At 43.6% G+C, this 16,337-nt stretch overlaps 1 protein-coding gene across 4 annotated transcripts in view; it reads right to left on the reverse strand.

Annotated features, from left to right (window-relative positions):
* The window catches only part of CCNDBP1 (cyclin D1 binding protein 1), an 18,769-nt gene continuing 2,432 nt past the window's right edge, over positions 1 to 16,337 (reverse strand). For 2 of the 4 annotated variants that reach the window (XM_032971282.1, XM_032971281.1), the window contains exons 2-13: positions 12,831 to 13,022; positions 11,800 to 11,862; positions 11,322 to 11,401; positions 10,357 to 10,438; positions 9,700 to 9,796; positions 7,962 to 8,035; positions 7,684 to 7,760; positions 6,627 to 6,731; positions 5,913 to 6,076; positions 4,625 to 4,685; positions 3,770 to 3,816; positions 1 to 1,674 (exon numbers count right to left, since the gene is read on the reverse strand). In XM_032971282.1, coding sequence (XP_032827173.1) covers positions 1,569 to 1,674; positions 3,770 to 3,816; positions 4,625 to 4,685; positions 5,913 to 6,076; positions 6,627 to 6,731; positions 7,684 to 7,760; positions 7,962 to 8,035; positions 9,700 to 9,796; positions 10,357 to 10,438; positions 11,322 to 11,401; positions 11,800 to 11,862; positions 12,831 to 12,957 — 1,083 coding nt within the window. In that variant the 5' untranslated portion in view covers positions 12,958 to 13,022 and the 3' untranslated portion in view covers positions 1 to 1,568. Of the gene's footprint in view, positions 1,675 to 3,769; positions 3,817 to 4,624; positions 4,686 to 5,912; positions 6,077 to 6,626; positions 6,732 to 7,683; positions 7,761 to 7,961; positions 8,036 to 9,699; positions 9,797 to 10,356; positions 10,439 to 11,321; positions 11,402 to 11,799; positions 11,863 to 12,568; positions 12,789 to 12,830; positions 13,023 to 16,337 lie in introns of those variants that run through there. The other 2 variants (XM_032971283.2, XM_076074032.1) reach the window with 2 other exon arrangements.

Genomic DNA, 16,337 nt, shown 5'->3' on the forward strand with positions numbered 1-16,337 from the left:
TGTGGATAAGTCATGTTTATTTTGTACATCACTTTTCACGTTTGCTCGTATCAATGTGTTTTTCTGACTCAATATGATACACAATACTTTCCCAATAATCTCATGCCACTTCTGTGGTATCAAGGCATAAGGCAAATAAAAAAAAATTCCAGGTAATTATCCTACATAGTAGAGCATCACATGAGGAATGAGCCTGGAATAATATAATTGGCTTCCCTTACCAGTTTTGTATAAACGACACTGAAAACTGGAATTTATTGAAATTCCTAATGCAGGAATTGGGTGGCTTGACAAAGAGTACAGACCCGTTTACACAAGAAGCGGATTGCATCTGTGGATGCTCAGGATGTGAGTCAAAAGTTGTCCGTCTGTCACAATGGCATCATAACAGGCATCGAGCCATTTCCTCAGCCACTTCTAAATAGCATTAACTCTCTGCATAGAGGATCAAGAACAGGCACACAAGGACTCAAAATGTTCATAATTATGGTTTCCAATTGATTTTTGGCTTGGGCCATATCATTACGTGGGCCAACCCAAAAATCTGTGGTGAAGCACAAATTAAATTGACCAAGTCGCCATGAAAAGCAAAGTTTCAATCCTTAAATAAATAAATATTTCGCTTATACCAAAGCCACCAAACACTTTATGACATATTTTTTTCACTAGTATATATAATCCTTTTATATTGTTTACTAACCCCAGCCAATTTATATTCCGATTGTGCTATGGGCACATCATGATGCAGTGAGCCCAACTGTGTAGAGGAACGTTCCCCAGAAGACAACATCACAGAACTACATCAAATGCCGCTTCAGCAGCCATTTCATCCACAACCTGTGGTGCATTGATATTAGTTTCCCTTGATATGGCACACTGCGCATGGCAAAATGTATTTGGCACCAACCAGAATTTAGAAAAACTGGCATAAAAATAAGGTATCACATTTTTTTTTGCAGCAAATACACACTATCCATTATTGTAGATTATGCACCTTTCTCAGCTTGTCTTGTAAATGTTACTTTACCAAATGTATGCAAATATGGCTGTTATGGTCTCAATGTTTCAATATATTTACTGTTTGTATCAACAATTGCATCTCAATTGTGCTCTTGCCATCTAGGTACAGAATGTGTTATTTTTCCATTCCAAATCCCTGCCACAAACAGAGGATATGCATGTTGTATAATTTCCCATAAGTGGCATTACTGGACATCCTATAAGGGTCTCTCTTACTCAATATCTTGGCCGTGCTGTTCAGCTGTGCAGACCGAGCCGTTTATTCCACACATGTGAAATATTACTTGCAAGTCCTTCAGCCTGATTTAAGTAAAAATAACTGGAATATTTTCGTTTATCCTGTATAGTAAAATAGTAAGTTGCTTGAGACCATAATGTTTTCTACACTGTGGAAGCTGGCAGTCCACAGAATCTCAACCCAGTATCTCTGGCGAAGTTCTCTGCCCTCCCGTGTCAGCTCCACGAGCCAATCGTCCCTCCTCGTCGTTCATGTTCAACAGTACCAAGCTGCGCGTGATACAGAGAGTTCTCTCGCACTTCCTTACGCCTTAGACGTCGGAGGAGAGGGCCTGCACCTTGTCGAGGTTGTGGTCGACGGCAGACAGCAGGAACCGAACCCAGGCATGCTCTTCCTCGGGGCACACGTATGTCTGTCTGACATGGGCAACATCAGAAAGGGCATTGTGACCACAGACCAATAAACTAAAACTTTGTTCTACCAGGTAAGGCCCACTGAGCTCGATTGCTCTTTTTCAGAAGCGACCTGGCCACAAATGATAGCTCAACAAAAGTGGCTTATCATGTGGAAATGTATAGCAGGCAAATACTCTAAACGCATGTTTCTAAATGTGGAGGGGAAAAAACGGAGAACGCAGAAAAGAAACCTATGCGACCACGAGGGGAACATGCAAACTACAAATATACATCCATAAGAGGTTTTTGCGTGAGATAGCGTAAATATATAAATGTGTCGTTAAAACACGCCACCACCCGACACATTCAACTAACTAGTCAGGGTTGTCACGTAAACAGAACGTGCCAATTCGTCACTAGTACAGCACACCGGTGTGTTGGAGAGCCAAGCCACAACATTTACAAACTGAGTGCTCAGTTTTGTAAATGTTGTACTAGTGACGAATTGCCATGTTCTGTGACAAACCTTACTAGTTAGCTGTGTCGGGTGGAGGCGGGTTTTAACAACACAACATTTATATATTTACGCGATCCAACCCCCAAAAACCTCTTATGGATGATATTGGTCGCGAAAGCCTCCTACGTGTTAAACAAATATATAGCAGCAGGCGTCAGGGTCGGGATTGAACCCACAGCCTCCTGTATACAAGGCGAGGCAGTTAATATCTCGCCCCTCAGCTGCCATGCGTGTACAGCAGCTGGGGGGTACTCACGATAATACAGACAGTAGGGTGGAGCTATTTGAGCATTTCATCGGTGTTCAATTGTTGATTTGTTTAGAGCACCACTTCTTCGCCAAATATTACTCTTCCACATTGCATGGGGTTGGTTGGCTGCTCATATTTTCATTCTCCATGTATTTACGTGTAGTGCCTCTTCTCTGGTCACATCCATTATCCTCATATTTTATCTTTATTCACGTATCCATAAGTTCAAGAACTGAAATGTTAAATTATATGCCGAAACAATTAAAGATGTTTCGATAACAATTTACAGCCCTTAGTCAATGATGGACTCCCCACGCCATATCAGTCATGGGTGGTTGTTTTACCATACTTCACCAGACTTGTGAGTGAATCGTTTGCTTGCAGTGTCGATGTGAAAATGGTTCTCCACCCTCCTATGAATTATTCTGCAGTTAGACTCAAAGCAAATCTCCGTCTATTGTTTTATACACCTTACTCAACACACCTGGTTGGTGAGGTGTAGGGAGGCCAGAACCAGTTCAGATATAACTCACTCTCTGGTGTTAGCCTTGGCCAGGGATCAAACTCCAGTGGCCATGTTAATATCGCAGTGCACTAACCACTGCGCCACTACTCCGCCCAATGTAACAGATGCTCTACTACGTACTGCTACAGGCTGATGGGCTGAGTGGAAACGTGACTGGGACTTGACCTCGCAACCTTCCAATGGTGAATCGAGCGATGAAACCCACAGCACCACATAGTAAACTCATTTAAACATCCTGCCAGGGTCGATAAATTTGATAATTTGCCACGCATATCCACAAATAACGATTTGTACGACCCATATTGTGGATTGCAGCTCTAGCTCGTCTCGAGGATTCTCCAAAACGTGAGTTTACAATGCCACAACTTGCTGTGAACCTCAGTTGAATACAACCCATGGTTGTGCCTTGTTTACAAAAATGCCAAGGCGTTAACCAAATGCGCCATCTGCCGTATAACAAAGGAATTATACAGCAATTTTATAGCCCGAGCCCAATTTCTTTTTAGTAGTCATTTTATAAACAAATTACTCCTGTTCTTGGTTCTTTCGGACTTACCAAAAGAACCAAGAATATGAATCCCTGCAGTCACGAAAGCTTTAAAACAAAATTTAAATCAATTTAAATTACTCCTGTTTCACTTGTAGCCCCTTCTACGATAAAATAGATGATAAATAAGGCTCACGTGGTTCATGATTCACATGCTTTTTAGTATTCATTGGATTCGTAGACCCCATGCCAAATGGTGCAGTGGCGGATGCAGAGGCCGCAAAGCTATCGCCAATAACAGCTCAGGAGCATCCTTGTTCTTGTGCAAGTACTTACCTGGTTACCTCCAGATAATTCTTGAGCACAGATGCAAGTTTGATGGCCTGCAGAGGAAGGCACATATTACACATTAATAGTATAACTTATACCACAGTTTAAGGCACATATTACACATTAATAGTAGAACTTATACCACAGTTGAAGGCACATATTACACATTAATAGTATAACTTATACCACTGTTGAAGGCACACATTACACATTAATAGTGGAACTTATACCACTGTCGAAGGCACACATTACACATTAATAGTGGAACTTATACCACTGTTGAAGGCACACATTACACATTAATAGTAGAACTTATACCACTGTTGAAGGCACACATTACACATTAATAGTAGAACTTATACCACTGTTGAAGGCACACATTACACATTAATAGTAGAACTTATACCACAGTTGAAGGCACACATTACACATTAATAGTGGAACTTATACCACAGTTGAAGGCACACATTACACATTAATAGTGGAACTTATACCACTGTTGAAGGCACACATTACACATTAATAGTGGAACTTATACCACTGTTGAAGGCACATATTACACATTAATAGTGGAACTTATACCACAGTTGAAGGCACACATTACACATTAATATTAGAACTTGAACTTCATATCACTGTTGAAGCCTACTAGTGTGTGCCCAGTGCAACACCACATGTTGTTCATGGCTTAGATTGCGGCTGCATGATATGAAAAACGCTCACAGGAGGCAAGGGAGCTGGCATGATGAGGACTAATTGATTCACGCCGTTTACACATGAACTGTATAACAACCAGGATCCATATCCTGCAATGGTATTGTAGAGAAAGGTGTGCATATATACCAACATAGATATACGTACATTGAGTCTAATTGCAGCATAATTCATGGGAGGGTAGACAGCCATTGCTAAATCATCAACACTGCAAAGACAAATCATAAGCAACACTCAGGCAAATAATTATGTCTCTGTGTGCATTCACTGCTGCATAGTGTTCCCTATGCTTGCTTGAAAAGATTCAATCCAATACATTTTGTTTACAATTATATATTTGTGCAGCTATTTAGGATACTTCTCATACTATAATACTCACGCACTTGAGAACATGGTTGAATGACACGTAGCTTAGGACTCGCATAAAGGACTGCAGCAGTGATGGCTCATTGCTCTGACAAGGACATTACACAAACTCCCAAGTTGCCCATTCACCATTATTAAAAAAAAATTGCCTCAATGATACACCGTGTGATTTCCATCTTGCACATTTGCAAGTAACATCGAGACTACATTCCATGTGAATGAACCAGCGGTGTTCACCATTCGTATATTTACGTGTATTTATGTTTGATTGAGTGTGATATTGACTATATGAATGCACACAGTACAGTATAAGCTATAGATTTAAAATGTTTCTATACGTGTTTGCTATGTATGGTGGCGGCGGGGCTTGGTGCTGGCCACCCACCCCTCTCGTATGCAGTGCCGGACTTTTCTAGATTTGAAGCTTTCGTGACTGCAAGGATTCATACTCTTAGTTTTTTTTTCGGTAAAGTCACGTAGGTAAAATAAAATAAATTAAAATTAAACAATTAAATAACGACGTTTCGGAGGCAACACAAGCTTCCGTCTTCAGGTGGAACAGTTACAGCAAGATCGCTGCATCAAGTGGGGAGGGGCTCTGAGAGCCTCGAGCTTAAATACAGGTTAAGGGGGGAGGGGGGGAGGAGCCAAGTAGGGCACATTGATGTTGTGCGGGGCTAAGTTAATCAGTCTTTTGTTATGTTGAGGGTGCGGGGGATGCGGTGGGTCACTGCACGGGGGCAATGGAAAAATGGAAACACAAAATGGAAAAGTTCGGAAAGAATACGCTGCGTGCTTATAAGGTAGCTAAAGTTTTGACTTGGTTTATGACATCTTTCCAGTGGTTGCTTAATTTAAAACCATCCTCTCCGTTGAAGTAGTGTCTATGTTTGTATATCTGGATGGCTTCGAGGACAAAGCTTTGGTAATAACCGGGAGGTCTGCATAGTACTTTGGTATCGGAGAAAACAATCTCACGAGAACCCGCTGTGTTGAGACAATGATCAGCTACGGCCGACAAATTCGTCAAATCAGATTTGAAGCACGGCAGAAGGAATCCGGAGCGCACCTGGGCGAGATGAGGCGGGCGAGGTCCGCCAGGTCGTCCAGCTGTGACGCTCGCTCCTCCTGCCGAGCCGCAGCCCCCGCCGAGCCGTGGGTCTTTACCGTTCGCGCAACTTTCTGCAGGCACGCTTTGGACGCCTTCATGAGGCCCAGGCAGGGGGCCAGCAGCTGTCCACCACAAATGGCAGCGCAAAGCAAACAGTGCCCCAGCGTCGTCATGGAGCACACAGAGGTGCTGCTGTGAGATCCTCAGGACACCCATCAGTCAGAACTCATCGTAAGCATGTGAGAGATAAGACAATGAGTAACTGCCACGGGAATAATGAATTTACAACATTGACTTGGCCAACAGTGGAGTTTAACAATAATCCACCACTCATTTTAGTGGGGGGACTGACTGAAAACATTTGGGGCAAATGTGTCTACTTGTTGGACACTCGGAATGCAAATTAGCAGTAAATGCAACTTAACCAAAAGACCCACAAATTTAGTTTTTACTCTTTATGTGTACCTTCCATAATCACGGGCCGAGATCACCAAACATGTTACACTTGAAAAACTCTGTTAAGCTCAAGTAGCTTCCTGGAATTTAAACCCAGGATCTCAGCAGTACAGGCTTTAAAGGTTCACCACCAGCACAGTAATGGGTCATGCATAACCAAACTGTTGTTGACAATATTCCCTCTGACCCCTGTCCCCAGAATATGGCCCAAAATACCTGGCGGTCGCGCTCGGACCAATAGGTGTCCTGGTTCTCCCGGAAACCCACGATGTCATCTGCGAGCACGTCCCCAAAAGGGTCACTGTTGCCTGCGTCTTGAGCCTGAAAAACACCAAAGCCTGCTCACATCCATCGGTCACAGTGATGGTGGCCCACCTCTAAACCACTGCTTTGGAAGCCCGGCCGGTGGATCACAAAAATGCAATCATAGGCAGATACTAGTCCACTGGGTTGTGAAGGGGGCTATGAAATGGACCGTGTTTTGAGTATGATTACAAAATGCTCGTTATTCTTCAGATACTCTGGGTCCCTTCCACACTCATTAAACAACGTTAGTACAAACAGCACAACGTATAACTGTCCCAAAAAGTGCCTCCAGTCTCAATAAGGCTTTCCTAAAGGGCATTATCATAATTAGAAGACTCAGCTGTCCTTGCAGCTGAAAATCACTCGAATGTTTTTGTTGACAAAAGGCATTTTTTTCCATACTCTTCTCCTTGTGTGTACACACTGGTAACATAGGATGCACAATACATGGGTAAAGAAAAACAGAAGATGAAAAATTAAGTCTCCTTTAACAAGCTGTGGAGTGGTAACCAGGTGGGGGGGGGGACTTAAAACCAGGTATGTGGTTGGTTCAGATTATAAGAAGGGAACAACAGTTGTGATACAGTAGTCCCTCCGTTAAGTGACATCGGTTAATGGTTTCTCGGTTAACGTTTCGCCTCCCATAGGACCTCATGGTTTCAACTGTTAACATTTAGATTAGCGGTATGTTTATGTTATGCACGCGGGCGCCAATTTAGACCAATCCAAGTGCTCATAAGTGGGCTGAGCATGTAAACGTAAGTGAATTCGAAAAACAGTTATTTCAGTGAACACTAGTTTTCGTGGTATAGATTAAAAACGTTCACTGAGAGACTACTGTATTTGGGGGAAGGCAGCAATGGAGTGTGTAATGGCATCATACGCATGTGGTAGCCTCTTCATGTTGACCTGAAGACAAGCAACAATGGAAGTGACTGGGACCGCCTTGGCCCAAGTGGGACCCTACCTGCTCAATCTCCTCCAGAGCATCGCGCACAATCCCCAAAGCTGCCTGCATCACAGCCAGCACTGCCACCACATTATCTGTCAACAGCGAATATCAAGTCAGGTCACTTGAGCTTTTTCCAAATGTGAAACAAATGAAATGTTTACATCTTATACAATTCAGATGCAGATGTTTTCATGCCATGGGCAGTGTATTTAAATGTTATTTATATTGCATTTAAAGTCATCGGTATTATAGAATAAAACAGTGGATCACTGTCCATGCCACAAGCCCCGTACCCCTTGGTAGACGAGAGATGTGGTCGCAAGCCTCCCAGACGCCCGCTGTGCTTGTGAGCTGGCCCTGGGATAAACTATAGGAACACAAAACAACAAAACATTTCCTCTTGTTACACTCACCAAGGTCACGGAGTTGGAACTAAAAATCCACTTGAATTTACATAACCAGATTACCAGGTTTGTTATAAAAATGTGTCAGTTCCACTGCATAATAACTCTACAAACCCTATGAAAACACATTAAATAGCATTATACATGCCATTAATGACACCATTGATTACCATGTTATAAATATAGTCTACCAATATAAATATTTCCGTCATTCACTGAGTAAAATCGGTTCAAATCCTATTAAATGTTCAAGAAATATCACTGAATATGGATATTTACATAGGTATGTTTTTGCAATGTACTTAAAATGCATTAAACATAATGCACATGAGCTATGATATCAGCACATTTGCATACTGTTTGGATTGTGATGTCATGGTATTTAATGCCCACTCTGCAGTTAAACATTGTGATGTTTGTGGCAGTGCCTCGCAATAATAATTTCTAGTGCTGTCTAAAGTTATTAGGCGACTGGAAAGGACTTTTTTTTTACCTGGACCATTGACTAAAGTAGCCTTACTGGAAAGTAACTGGTGCTATATTAACCCTTTCCCAAGGGTTAATATAGCACCAGTTACTAGATGCATAGCGCCATTGTTTTTAAAGACATTGTACTCACTGCAGAGAGCTGTAGTGACACGACCGCACTCTGTAATAGCTGGTGCCAAACTGTGCCACAGCCCTCCCCCCGCATGGCCTTGTGTAAGCCTCGGTACCGATAAAGTCATTTAATTTTAGTTTTTCTTCTGGCTTCGTTTTGATGATGTACATGTGTAGTGGAGTAACGCGCGTGGGGGTTTGCAAACAGTGTGCACGCATGTGTGAGCTGCGGACGGTGAGGTCACGCCAGGGCAAACAGGTGCAGAGAGGAGAGCAACCAGAAAGGGGCGACCAATTAGGATGCATAGCGGTGATTGGCTGGCTGCAAATGTAGACGCGGAGTAGGCGCCACGGAGGCGAGTGATAGTGGCGATAAGGGGGGAGAACGCTGAAGCAGATGTGCGGGGAAACGGGAGCTGAGTTGGTTCGAGTGAAGACAAGGGAGGAGTGAAGACAAGGGAGAAGTCAAGAGCAGTCCGGGACCCCGCTCTCCACACCTCATCCTCTCCAGCTGTGTTGGCTGATCCCCAGCTGGAGGCACGGGCGAGGTTGGAGGAGTGAGGGTAGACAGGCTAGCAGTAGAGAGGCTAGCGGAATCCTAAGTGTGAGAAGGCTATCAGTAGAGAAGCTAGCAGAGTGCATAGTAAGAGGCTAGCAGTAGAGAAGCTAGCGGAGTGTATAGTAAGAGGCTAGCAGTAGAGGAGCTGAGTGCAACATAGCAGGCGAGCGGAGTGAGAGAGAGCGAGCGGAGCGTGGCGGACGAGCAGTACAAGAGGAGGAGTTGTGACAGAGATGCGTGGTGTAGAACGCGAGGAGTTCTGTACGAATAAAGTGACACAGGAGAAAAATAAGTTGTCCGTGTGAAATAACACCACTACACATGTATGTCATCAGAATGGAATGGGGAGAAAAACTTATGACGTACACGTACGTCATCAAAACAGGAAAGGGGGAATGATAATTGCCAAAAATTGTATAAAGGGGTGTGGTGCCCACACAGTGGCCTTATAGGAGCACGGTGACCTACCTCTGGACCGGCGAGCGCTTTATGGATTCTACCAGATGCAGGACTCCGCCCAGGACTGTCATAGTTGCCTCCTTTGTGCTTTTCCTCAGCACCAGCCCTGCGTGGGGAAATAACGGGTGCTGCTGAGTTCCTATCATTGAATGCTGGGATCTACCAGATATTAAATCAAGTGCCTTTAGATAGAGGTTTAGTGGTGGTACAGTGATTATCGCATTGCACCCTGAAGCCGGTGATCTTAATTTTACTCTTGGCCATGGCGATCACCAAAAAGTGATATCTGAAATGGTCATGGGACCCTACAGCACCAACCTGCACTGAGTAGCGTGGTGGCATAAAGTCTAACAACTCCCACGACCAAGACGACATATCGAGGACTTCATCGAGGAGTGTCTTTACAGACTGGGAATTTGAACCAGTGAAATGTTACAGACTGGGCATCTCACTTTTTTTGACCCCGAAATGCCACGATTTTGTTAGAGAATAGTCCAGATAAAATTGTGTTAGGTTGGCCAAAAAATTGCGCCACCACTTCACTGAATTCCTAAACAGAGCCAGCACCCTTCCCAGTGGTTGTGGAAACATGGCAAACAGCCTTACTAGGCTCTGTATTGTGATGCCATGTGGGTGAGTGTAGTTAGACACACTCAGCAGTCACACCGTAAGTCTTGGGCAGCGTGTAGAAGACCGTCACAGTGGCCAGCACCGCGTTCTCCATCCCCTCAGCCAACTTCCTGCAATCCTGGCCAGACATGCGCTCACTCAGGATCTTCTTTGCCACTTGGGCTAGCATCTTGCAAGAGATGGAGCACCATTTTATGGCTTCAATCCGATACCATTAGCCTTCTTTATTACCCTTTGAAGATGTATATAAGTAGCCAAATATGTGGAGATTAACTGGTAGATAAATTAGTCGGTAAGTAGCCATTATTGGTGGGCAGACAGAAAGGACCTCCGATTAGCACGGTTGGCTATGTACGGTGTGAAAGAAGTTCAACATACATACAAAGGCAGACTGGTACCACAGACAATGACCAAATATTATTGATAGGTTGGAATAATTTTATAGAGCATGTGTAAAAAGACCCTTTTGGCATTCATTACTCGAGAAGGCCGTTCTTTTGACTCCATGGTCATGGAATAAGATAAACAGTCTTTGCATCCCTATCGGCAAATCATTTCCATTAGAAAGGAAATAATAAACCTCTTGAACAATTCAGGTGAATAAATGCTGCTTCAAAGTGACCTTTATACATTTTTCCCAATTTACAACCAAGCCACGCCAGGACTACCGAGCCAGCCTGGTACAGCTCAGGAGGCACCAGGATGTTTTTCCACCGCAGATCCGAGCCGCGCCACTAACGTCACACAGAATGAAAGTGTGGCGCTGATGTACCGGCCGATGTAAAAAAATTACGCAATGTCTAACAACAATAATGAGGCCTGCCCTTGGTCTTGCTGGTGCCAAGCCAGATTGAGATGTCTCGGGGCGAGAGATTAACAGTTTAAGTTTTGGCTTGGCTCGGCAAATAGCCAGTGGAAAACCACCTGTGCTATGAAGGCCCTGTGCTGGTGCGGCTCGGGTGTGCCAGTGGAAAGTTGTTGAATATTGCCCAGTGCCTCACCTGTGCTGAAGGCAAGGGAGGTCTGGAGAAGGCCAGGCTGAGCTTGGTGGACTCTTGAGAAACTGCCTTGTAGCAGTGCTCTGTGTGGACACACGTAACCTCATAAGACAGTGGGCCAACCAATGTATCCCAGTAGCAAGTGTTAAATCCTGAGAAAACTCTGGACTAGTTTAACTTTACGGAGTTTCTTCAGCAGATGTGGTCTGTTAAACAAAACAACGCAACTGGGTAACCCCATAAAGAGTTAAAATAACAGTTGCACATTAACTCAACCAATAATGCCTTGGGGGTCAATAAATTGAGAAACGCTTTGTGGGAAATCAACAGTGGTTATCCCCGTCATGGGTATGCGTAATTAACACTAGTGGTTCGGGACTGTCAATGACCGTACGTCACCCTTCGATGTTGAGCAAGGGGACAATCTGGCTTGCATTGTCGTATACCGTTTAAGCCATTACCACTCCACAAAATGACGCACCTAACTTTTCCCAGAACTCTGGCATGTTAAAGTCTTCACGAGGCGCGACAGAAGACTCTCCATCTGCATAAGCGGAACACAAAGAATAGCATCACAATCAAGCACTGGAAAAGGTAATAAGGCATCAATGTAACGAGGTGAGTACTGCAAACGCTGCTCACCGTATTTAATTTATTGAGCACTGAGGCGCATTTGGCTAGACACTAAACTACTGTATTTTTACTTTACCAAGTAAGACCCACTCAGCTACATAGCGCATTTTCAGAAGCGACCAGGCCACCAATAATAACGAAGTGGCTCATCATTGTCACGTGTAAATGTATAGCAGCCAAAAATACTCTTAAACGCGTGGTGTTGATTCAAAATGTGGGGAAAAAGGAAGACCAGGAGAAAAAAAGTGTGCATTCCAAATAGAATCTTTAACATGTGGGCTTTCGCAACCAATATTATCCATAGATCTTTTATGGATTCGGTTGCGTAAATATAATCTGGCTGTCGCCTGATATAGCCGACTGTACTCTCATTGCGAATGTTTTGGTTTACTCTCCAACACACCGGCGTGCTGAACTAGCAACGAGCTGGCATTTTTTGTCCATGTGACAAACCTTACTAATTTGTTGTATCGGGTGGTGGCCGGTTTAACGACACATTTACGTGATCTAATCCAAATATACAACAGGGCTTGGGATCGAACCACCCCCCCGTGCCCTGCATGCCAGGCGAGGGAGTTAACATCTCGCCAGAATCAAGGCAACGCTCCGAAATTCACCGACACAGCTTGCCCACGTCCATTTGCCAAGCTCCTCTTTGGACACGAGAGAGAGAATGTCTATTTACCGTGACAACTTGCGCGAGAAATCGATCCGCATACACCTCATCAGAAATCGATCCACGCATTCACCGTAACGAATCGATCCGCAATGTTGTTACAAAGGAATCGATCCGTGTTGACAGAGCAGGCCTCCGACGATGGCCCGTTGCGAACAGGAGTCGGAGTGGGGTGTAGGGGGGCGGGATGTGGGCGCCTCAACCTTTCAGCTGCTCCAGCACGAGGGTGACGCTGTGCTTGAGGTTCTCCAGCGCCACGCTCACGTCCTGCTCGGCCATGGCGTTCACCGGCGCCGACGAATCCGTGATGTCGCCTCGCTCCGCCACCATCGGCGAGATGCGCGTCACGGGAGGTGACGTCACGCGAGTGGGCGGGGCTCATAAAAGAGACGCCCCTGCACCGGAAGAGGCGCGTACAGTTAGATCCAGTGCAGTGTAGTTCACTCTAATACAAACCAGTGTGGTGTAGTTCACTCTAATACAAGACAGTGTAGTTCACTCTAATACAAGCCAGTATAGTGTAGTTCACTCTAATACACGCCAGTGTAGTGTAGTTCACTCTAATACAAGCCAGTGTAGTGTAGTTCACTCTAATACAAGCCAGTGTAGTGTAGTTCACTCTAATACAAGCCAGTGTAGTGTAGTTCACTCTAATACAAGCCAGTGTAGTGTAGTTCACTCTAATACAAGCCAGTGTAGTGTAGTTCACTCTAATACAAGCCAGTGTAGTGTAGTTCACTCTAATACAAGCCAGTGTAGTGTAGTTCACGCTAATACAAGCCAGTGCAGTGTAGTTCACTAATACAAGCCAGTGTAGTTCACTCTAATACAAGCCAGTGTAGTGTAGTTCACTCTAATACAAGCCAGTGTAGTTCACTCTAATACAAGCCAGTGTAGTGTAGTTCACTCTAATACAAACCAGCGTAGTGTAGTTCACTCTAATACAAGCCAGTGTAGTGTAGTTCACTCTAATACAAGCCAGTGTAGTTCACTCTAATACAAGCCAGTGTAGTGTAGTTCACTCTAATACAAGCCAGTGTAGTGTAGTTCACTCTAATACAAGCCAGTGTAGTTCACTCTAATACAAGCCAGTGTAGTGTAGTTCACTCTAATACAAGCCAGTGTAGTGTAGTTCACTCTAATACAAGCCAGTGCAGTGTAGTTCACTCTAATACAAGCCAGTGCAGTGTAGTTCACTCTAATACAAGCCAGTGCAGTGTAGTTCACTCTAATACAAGCCAGTGCAGTGTAGTTCACTCTAATACAAGCCAGTGCAGTGTAGTTCACTCTAATACAAGCCAGTGCAGTGTAGTTCACACTAATACAAGCCAGTGTAGTGTAGTTCACTCTAATACAAGCCAGTATAGTGTAGTTCACTCTAATACAAGCCAGTGTAGTTCACTCTAATACAAACCAGTGTAGTGTAGTTCACTCTAATACAAGCCAGTGTAGTGTAGTTCACTCTAATACAAGCCAGTATAGTGTAGTTCACTCTAATACAAGCCAGTGTAGTTCACTCTAATACAAACCAGTGTAGTGTAGTTCACTCTAATACAAGCCAGTGTAGTGTAGTTCACTCTAATACAAGTCAGTGCAGTGTAGTTCACTCTAATACAAGCCAGTGTAGTTCACTCTAATACAAGCCAGTGTAGTTCACTCTAATACAAACCAGTGTGGTGTAGTTCACTCTAATACAAGACAGTGTAGTGTAGTTCACTCTAATACAAGCCAGTGTAGTTCACTCTAATACAAGCCAGTATAGTGTAGTTCACTCTAATACACGCCAGTGTAGTGTAGTTCACTCTAATACAAGCCAGTGTAGTGTAGTTCACTCTAATACAAGCCAGTGTAGTGTAGTTCACTCTAATACAAGCCAGTGCAGTGTAGTTCACTAATACAAGCCAGTGTAGTTCACTCTAATACAAGCCAGTGTAGTGTAGTTCACTCTAATACAAGCCAGTGTAGTTCACTCTAATACAAGCCAGTGTAGTGTAGTTCACTCTAATACAAGCCAGTGTAGTGTAGTTCACTCTAATACAAGCCAGTATAGTGTAGTTCACTCTAATACAAGCCAGTGTAGTTCACTCTAATACAAGCCAGTGTAGTGTAGTTCACTCTAATACAAGCCAGTGTAGTTCACTCTAATACAAGCCAGTGTAGTTCACTCTAATACAAGCCAGTGGTGTAGTTCACTCTAATACAAGCCAGTGTAGTGTAGTTCACTCTAATACAAGCCAGTGTAGTGTAGTTCACTCTAATACAAGCCAGTGCAGTGTAGTTCACTCTAATACAAGCCAGTGCAGTGTAGTTCACTCTAATACAAGCCAGTGCAGTGTAGTTCACTCTAATACAAGCCAGTGCAGTGTAGTTCACTCTAATACAAGCCAGTGCAGTGTAGTTCACACTAATACAAGCCAGTGTAGTGTAGTTCACTCTAATACAAGCCAGTATAGTGTAGTTCACTCTAATACAAGCCAGTGTAGTTCACTCTAATACAAACCAGCGTAGTGTAGTTCACTCTAATACAAGCCAGTGTAGTGTAGTTCACTCTAATACAAGTCAGTGTAGTGTAGTTCACTCTAATACAAGCCAGTGTAGTTCACTCTAATACAAGCCAGTGCAGTGTAGTTCACTAATACAAGCCAGTGTAGTGTAGTTCACTCTAATACAAGCCAGTGTAGTGTAGTTCACTCTAATACAAGCCAGTGTAGTATAGTTCACTCTAATACAAGCCAGTGTAGTTCACTCTAATACAAGCCAGTGTAGTGTAGTTCACTCTAATACAAGCCAGTGTAGTTCACTCTAATACAAGCCAGTGTAGTGTAGTTCACTCTAATACAAGCCAGTGTAGTGTAGTTCACTCTAATACAAGCCAGTGCAGTGTAGTTCACTCTAATACAAGCCAGTGTAGTTCACACTAATACAAGCCAGTGTAGTGTAGTTCACTCTAATACAAGCCAGTATAGTGTAGTTCACTCTAATACAAGCCAGTGCAGTGTAGTTCACTCTAATACAAGCCAGTGCAGTGTAGTTCACACTAATACAAGCCAGTGTAGTGTAGTTCACTCTAATACAAGCCAGTATAGTGTAGTTCACTCTAATACAAGCCAGTGCAGTGTAGTTCACTCTAATACAAGCTAGTGTAGTGTAGTTCACTCTAATACAAGCCAGTGCAGTGTAGTTCACTCTAATACAAGCCAGTGCAGTGTAGTTCACTCTAATACAAGCCAGTGCAGTGTAGTTCACTCTAATACAAGCTAGTGTAGTGTAGTTCACTCTAATACAAGCCAGTGCAGTGTAGTTCACTCTAATACAAGCCAGTGTAGTGTAGTTCACTCTAATCCAAGCTAGTGTAGTGTAGTTCACTCTAATACAAGCCAGTGCAGTGTAGTTCACTCTAATACAAGCCAGTGCAGTGTAGTTCACTCTAATACAAGCCAGTGCAGTGTAGTTCACTCTAATACAAGCCAGTGTGGCGTAGTTCACTAATACAAGTCAGTGTAGTGTAGCTCACTCTAATACAAGCCAGTGTAGTGTAGTGCAATATAATACAAGCTAGTGTAGTGTAGTTCACTCTAATACAAGCTAGTGCAGTGCAGTTCACTCTAATACAAGCCAGTGTGGTGTAGTTCACTATAATACAAGTCAGTGTAGTGTAGTTCACTCTAATACAAGCCAATTAGCACGGTTGGCTACGTACGGTGCGAAAG

Source organism: Petromyzon marinus, chromosome 45 (genome assembly GCF_048934315.1).
Source record: "Petromyzon marinus isolate PM22_M1 ecotype Great Lakes invasive population chromosome 45, UKy_Petmar_22M1.pri1.0, whole genome shotgun sequence".
Taxonomy (NCBI): Eukaryota; Metazoa; Chordata; class Hyperoartia; order Petromyzontiformes; family Petromyzontidae; genus Petromyzon; species Petromyzon marinus.